The sequence below is a fragment of the Anopheles aquasalis genome, chromosome 3 (assembly GCF_943734665.1).
Source record: "Anopheles aquasalis chromosome 3, idAnoAquaMG_Q_19, whole genome shotgun sequence".
Taxonomy (NCBI): Eukaryota; Metazoa; Arthropoda; class Insecta; order Diptera; family Culicidae; genus Anopheles; species Anopheles aquasalis.
Genome location: NC_064878.1, coordinates 23,621,596 through 23,628,147, shown reverse-complemented (window position 1 = coordinate 23,628,147; position 6,552 = coordinate 23,621,596). Strand labels below are relative to the sequence as shown.

General features: G+C 43.7%; 1 protein-coding gene across 2 annotated transcripts in view; it reads left to right on the top strand.

Moving 5' to 3' along the window:
- Positions 1-3,442: 3,442 nt before the first annotated feature.
- The window catches only part of LOC126574757 (tyrosine-protein kinase Shark), a 7,663-nt gene continuing 4,553 nt past the window's right edge, over positions 3,443-6,552 (top strand). Inside the window, exons 1-3 of one of the 2 annotated variants that reach the window (XM_050235109.1) lie at positions 3,443-4,486; positions 6,040-6,136; positions 6,221-6,552. The exon at positions 6,221-6,552 is cut by the window's right edge and continues 153 nt beyond it. In XM_050235109.1, the coding sequence (XP_050091066.1) occupies positions 4,454-4,486; positions 6,040-6,136; positions 6,221-6,552 (462 nt within the window). In that variant the 5' untranslated portion in view covers positions 3,443-4,453. Of the gene's footprint in view, positions 4,487-5,624; positions 5,831-6,039; positions 6,137-6,220 lie in introns of those variants that run through there. The other variant, XM_050235111.1, reaches the window with a different exon arrangement.

Genomic DNA, 6,552 nt, shown 5'->3' with positions numbered 1-6,552 from the left:
TTTGCAACAACCTAAGCGTGTGGCCGAGCTGAAAATTTTGTTTACTTTTTGAGTGCTTTGCGTGCATTTCCCAGGAAACCATGGCCCATACAATTTTGTTTTACATTCGCTCCCTCTCGCTTTTGTGTTTTACGATAAAAGTTAAGTACAGGTGTTCATTTCGTGTTCTTACGCAGAAGTACTAAGTGACCGAAAACAACGATTTTCACATTTTTATAATAAAACCAATTCGAATGTACGTGCGGACCGTGTATAAATGTATTTGATAAGGGAAAAGGGATGGAAAAGATGTAATTAAATAGTAAAAATCGAGTTTGAAGGTCTTTCAGTAACTCAGCGTGACAGGCGGAGACTTATACTTAATTTTTACTTTTATAATCTGAACCAGAGTTCACCTTCCCACGTTTCTGGCTGACTCGTGGAGAAAACGGCCGTTAAAAGTGCAGTTTTGGGCTTTGCGTTAGTGCAGGTTTGGGCTTTGCTCTTTATCGTGTTTTCTAGACAATGTTCAATGTTTATCAGGAATGTTGAGCAACGGTGACTCAGCTAACCAGGAACGGATTACAGATTTATCATCAGATCAGATCGTGTTTGATTTAATTTTGTTTGATCCGTGATAATCTAACGATTTAAACTTATCCCTACCAATGTGTCTTTGGGATTTCATAAAGCAGGGTGAACGGGAAAGGGTTCCTCCTCAATTGGTCTTTTTCGTGAACCAATCACACGATTCCCTGAGAGGTCGGCTAAATCATTCTGGGCAAGGAGTAGTAGCTAGTTAACGGCTTCCAGAATTGGTAGTGAGCCTCACACCAAATGGTAACTATCGCAGCGCCTTTCAAGCATCTCTAATCACTGTCGTTGGTGATAACGAGAATGAGAACGTTTCTCAGCTCACAAGCGATCGTTCAAATGATGCAATGAGTACGATCCCGTGGAAGGGAATGTCGATTATCATTTCTGTCACGGATTGAAAAATTGTTTTCATTCCACGTGGAAATCTCAATACAGGAACGAAAATGATTCTACAGCTCCTTGGAAGCAAAACCTGTGTATAGCTCCCAGCGGCTAAGAGGGCGTAGGGCCAGGATTTTGAAATAAACTTCTCATACAATTCCTAACGCTTAAAATACGTCCTTGGGCAATATGGGTATCATTTCTTAGGTTTTGGTGGTCTCCGAATCAATAGGTTTCAACATTCACCATATAATGAAGATGGAGATATCTGGGTTATATTGCAATCTCGACCATTTAAATTACGATAAAAAACCCCTGAAACTGTGTAATTTTACCGGTTACCTGGCGCCTCCACCATCGAATTTAGGCAATGGAGCTTCATCATTTCGAATTCCCGGCGCGGTGACCAGTTTTGGAATTGCCTTTATCTCACTGCCCACAAGCACCGGCACCAGTTGAGCTTTGGTAGGAAAAATCAAGTGTAATAAGGCCACGCACCACCAAATTATGTGATGAAATGACCCGCGGACTGGTAAATATTTCAAACTCCGGCCCGCGTGCTAATATTAATTTAAGTCCTGTGATCTATTGGCAGGCTTACACTAAAATGCTCAAAGCATTTTATAAAAACATTTTGTTTGGTTGATTGATTGATGAAATGCCCACGACCGTTTAAACACAGTACGAAGTTTGTTGAAAATGCAAGTCACTTATAAACTCGAGAAGAATCACTAAAGAAATTGATAGTTAAACCCGTGTTCGGGTTGAAATCTTCTTTACCAAACAGCTTTCAACATTGATCGTCGCGCACAACAGCTAGATATAATGGAAAGACGTTTGATTTTATCCTAATGCAGGAACTCACTCCACTGTATGGCGAAGATGAGTCCGGGATTAATTGGGTGGGCAGCAGTCAGATCAAACTTGAACGAGCCCAGACTTTCACAATCCTAGCGGACACACTCTAAACGAAGTACTGCACAATTCAATAAGAGTCTCACTCGAGCGATGTAGAAACAACTTGCGTACCTACGTCACTTACACTGATTACGATCAATATTCTTTACTTCACTAAGGTGTTGCTCGTACTAGACTGCTCTGTTACCTGCAAACCAGGAATAACTGCTTTGTACTGAAAGCAAGGGGGCATCTTATCAAATGGCGTATCTTCATAGATAACCACAGCGTCTAACGCCCGTGTTACGTTCGAAATTCTGGGGTAAGCGATATCGTATTCCCTTTTTGGAAACACTTTCTATCGAACAACTTTATGCCCTGTTGCATATTTTATAGCAGCTTGTTCAAATCCAATAGTCCAATGTGCCAGTGGACTTTAAAGCAGTTCTTTACTATTTTTCCTATGCAACGAGATTCCAACGAATTCGGCATCGATAAGAAGACCGACTAAACCGCTGGAACGAAATCCCGGTTGCCCCTTTAGGAGAAAGCAACGTTGGCAACTCTACCACCGAGCTAGCCTTGTCGTTGGTCGCTTCACCAAGATAAACCGTCAATGTCACAGGCATCGAGATAAATGATATGACGACAGGAATAGAAATTAGGAACACGAGGAATTAATCACCAGAAGAACACTCGAGAGCATAAATGCAATGATTACAGTGTAATAACAAAATTTGCAACGACACCATGCGCGATCAAAAGCAAGAATCATAAATCTCTCAACATCTTGCGTGTTAATTCCATACGAATCAATCGGACACGTGCACCGAGCAACACCGGAGATCCATTCACATATCAGTGTGATCCAGTTAATTAGGGATCGAAAAACAAATGTGTTGTCGTCGAGCCATAAGTAAGAATGATCGAGAACAATTCTCGCTTGGCATAATAATTGAGGGCAAGAATTTGCGGAAATGGTAAAAAGTGCAAAGGTAACTGGAGCAATGATGGTGAAGGAACTTGACGTAGCAATGACTAAAATGCCAACTAAGTCGGCTTAAAGCCCCAGCAAACATGACGCGTCACATGAATGGCCATAAGAACAGACACTTGGGGAACGCCAGCCTCGTTGGATTCGTCAACAATCGTCGAAACGATCATCAAGACCACACGACCGAGTGTTGCCAAGCGAAATGTGAAAGCAGTTCCAGTTGAAGATACACACAAGTGGTCCAGATCATTTTTAACAACCGCCAGAGAGCGAATAAAAGATAAACTCGTGCGCCATCTTCCAACAGAACATCGTTCCTGGCACCATCAGCCGAAAATCCTAAAAGCAAAATCATTCCAGATGACTTCATCAACATCAAGTAGAGCATTAAGAAGAGCATACCACTGTAGCAGGTGGTGTGCACAACATTGTTTTGTTGCCGATCAGCAGCATGCCAGATGAACCAACCGGCACGAAGCGATAGTGTCTGAGTAACGGCCGTAGTCTCGTTCGTGGCCTCGCGGAGCTGTTGCTCAATTCATCCAACTATTACTCTCGCTCTCTCTCTAGTTAGTCATTCGAGTTCTAAGTAGATGGCAGAACGGACGCAGCATTCTCTCCACAGCAGAGTTCAAGCTAACAATTCGATTCTCTATCGTCCACAGTCTGGCAACAAAAAGTTCGCAGATTGCAATTGTTCGGAAACATTGGTGCATTAATTTGATTTCTAATTGGTTGTTGTGTTTGTGTATCGTGAGAAATTGAAGTGATAGAAACATTCATCTTCGCTCGCTAGAGATAGGCGGCTATGTTGCTATGAGTCACCCACATGCCAAATAGCAAGACAGTGAGAGTTGAAACGCTGGATGCTACCAGCTGATGTCTCCCGCGGGGGACGATGAATCATTTCGTCTGTTTATCATAAACCTGCAACGAACACATGGCGTCTGCTACTGCAAAGTGATAGATTTTTTCACTCATACACTCGGGGCGAGACCGTATTTTTACTGTACAAAACAAAAAAAAACAGCCCCCCTTCCCTCGCTGTCAGCCCCTGAGCCTCCATAGTGATAGTGCGTGAGCGAGACTCCCAGATCTATGTCTCTGTATCTGTATCAGTTGATTCTTAGCGAGAGCTAAATACTAAAATGCGTCTCTGTCGGTGTTATGCTGGATGTGAACTCTGCTCTGCCAAACACCGGTGCCTCAGACACGCTCGCTTATCGCTAGACATCCCCCGGGAGTGAGCGAGACTTTCCCATGATGAGTCACCTTGCTGCGTGGACATCGTTTAGTCTGGGTCCACTCAAAGGAGAGTATGGGGCGAGTAGTGCAAACAGAGAGAACGAAAACATAAAACCGTTCGTTGAATGTGCCTCGCGAGAACCGGAAGAACAGTGACAGTGAGGTAGAACACGAAAGAACGGAAGCGAAAGGACAGCAACCGGTTGTGAGAAAAGTACTCTCGAAGACAACGTGGTCTGAGGCGCTTAATTGATAAACGATGTGTCGTCGTTTCCTTCGATCGAATAAACGAAGTGCAAGCACCTGATACGGAGGTCGGTTCTATCTCTCTCTCTGTCGTCGTCTCGATGCACTACCACAATGCCTGGAGGAACCGATTACGTGATTGTAAAGGTAAGTGCCGCGGAGTGTATAATCCTCTCGATGCGGCGTGATTTATGGGTGCGCTCTAGGAGGTTGATAAAGTGTAGACCCTACAGAGTCACTATCTAACCATCATGACACTGAGAGCACGCTGATATTGGAATTGGATCGAATCGGAGACGAATCTTTAGAAAGCGCTTGATTTGAGGGTTGGTATATACTTTTCTCCGCAAAAGTATTTTGTAAAACTTTTTACACTTCATAGAACTTATGCCGAGAGTTGTTTAGGTTAAATTTGTGTTCTTTTCCACAACAACAAACTCTCTAACAAAATTCTTTGATGGTGCGTTCTTCGTCAACAGTAAAATCAAGTCTTATTCGTTGTGATAACCGATGGTATGCCTTTCATTGTAAGACGTTATTGTTCTTGTTAGTATCTTACCGTATTATCGAGTAATTGCCGCAATGTGCATGGTTCAATGTCATAGACTAAGGCTAATGGTTTTCAAATGTTACCAAGTATTGCTCTTTCGCACAAACTCAAAGTATTGTAACAGCGCAGTTCTCATTAAAACGTTTCATCCATCGCTCGCTATCAAGCCCCATTCTTCCAAAGAAGCAAAACTAATTGCTGTTGCCCATCAGATGGACAACTTTTGTCGATCCACAAATCTAGAAACCTGCGAGAGGGATCGCCGTCCTCATCATTCCTTCTCGCCCTGTAAAACGCATTGAGGTTTTTATTATCAATCAACATTCCACGTGTTCTCTTCGTTGGAATAAACACGTGGGTAAAAATCATATATCTACAACCCTATCACAATGCATAGTTTCGTGGGTTTGTAATAGAAATTTAGAAGACAATAAAATAACCCATTAAATTTTCAAAAACTTTAAAAATATCATAAAGGTGGGAAGGGTGTAAGAAAGAGAGTTTTTAGTTTTAGTTTTTTAGTTTTTCGATATAAGTTTTTTATCGAGATTGATAAAGCACATTGCACAGAAATATTATCAACTTTTGCGACAAAATGGGACAAGCGTTTGCAAACAGCACTCGGTTTTACGCTTCGTGTGGCTCGCCCTAATTAGTTTCAAGCGTTTTCCTCCAAGCGTTCCAAAGAAATGTTTCTGCTGCATGGGTATAAAAAAAGGCAAAGCAAAATAAAGAAAATCTGTCGCAAGTTGATCCTCGGTTCTGTTAATAAATTATCACTAATAACTCCTTGCATATCCATTTCCTGTGCTCAATCTTTAACTTGGTTGTGGTAGGAAAAGAGAGCGCACGGCACATTTCGTCCACAACGAATCGTGAATGTGCTGATGGGCGATAAAACCAGTGCAGGATAAGAGTGATAAGCAGTAAATGATCGAAAGGTAACACCCCTCCCACCCATCACCCCTTTTATTCTCGTCGATGATAAGTGCGTAATTTGGACAAACAAAAGCCATGACGTCACGCTGACCAACCCACCCTCGCCACGATCACGAATGTTCTTCTGTTCCTGCTTCCGTCCGTTTTGTGGCCACTTCCTGGGACACGATCCGATCGATACTACTGATGATACTTTCCCTTCCGATTGCAGACCAAATCCTACATCCTGAGAATGAACCGGGAGGAGAACCTGTGCTGGTTTCACGGTAAAATCACTCGCGAAGATGCGGAGGACCTGTTGCGCCGTGGTAAGACAACAACGAGGGGGGAGCACCACTCGTACGTCGATCAACGATCGCGATCATTTTTTTCTCCTACTCCTTCCCGCACAGAGGGCAGCGAGGGTGTTTTTCTGGTGCGCGAAAGCTCATCCTCCGACGGGGACTTTGTGCTGTCGGTGCTGTTCAAGGGCGAGGTGATTCACTACGCGATACGGCACCACGGTGACGATGCGTTCTACTCCATCCAGGACAACACACCGATCCACGGGCTTGACTCGCTGATCGAGCACTATCAGCGCGACCAGGGCAACTTGGTGACGCGTCTGCAGGTGCTGTGCCGCTGTGATCCTCCACCGCATCACGTACGCAGCCACGGTACCACGAACCTGCTGCACCGGGCCACCAAGGAAAGCAACTACACGGTCGTGTCGGAGCTGCTCAAG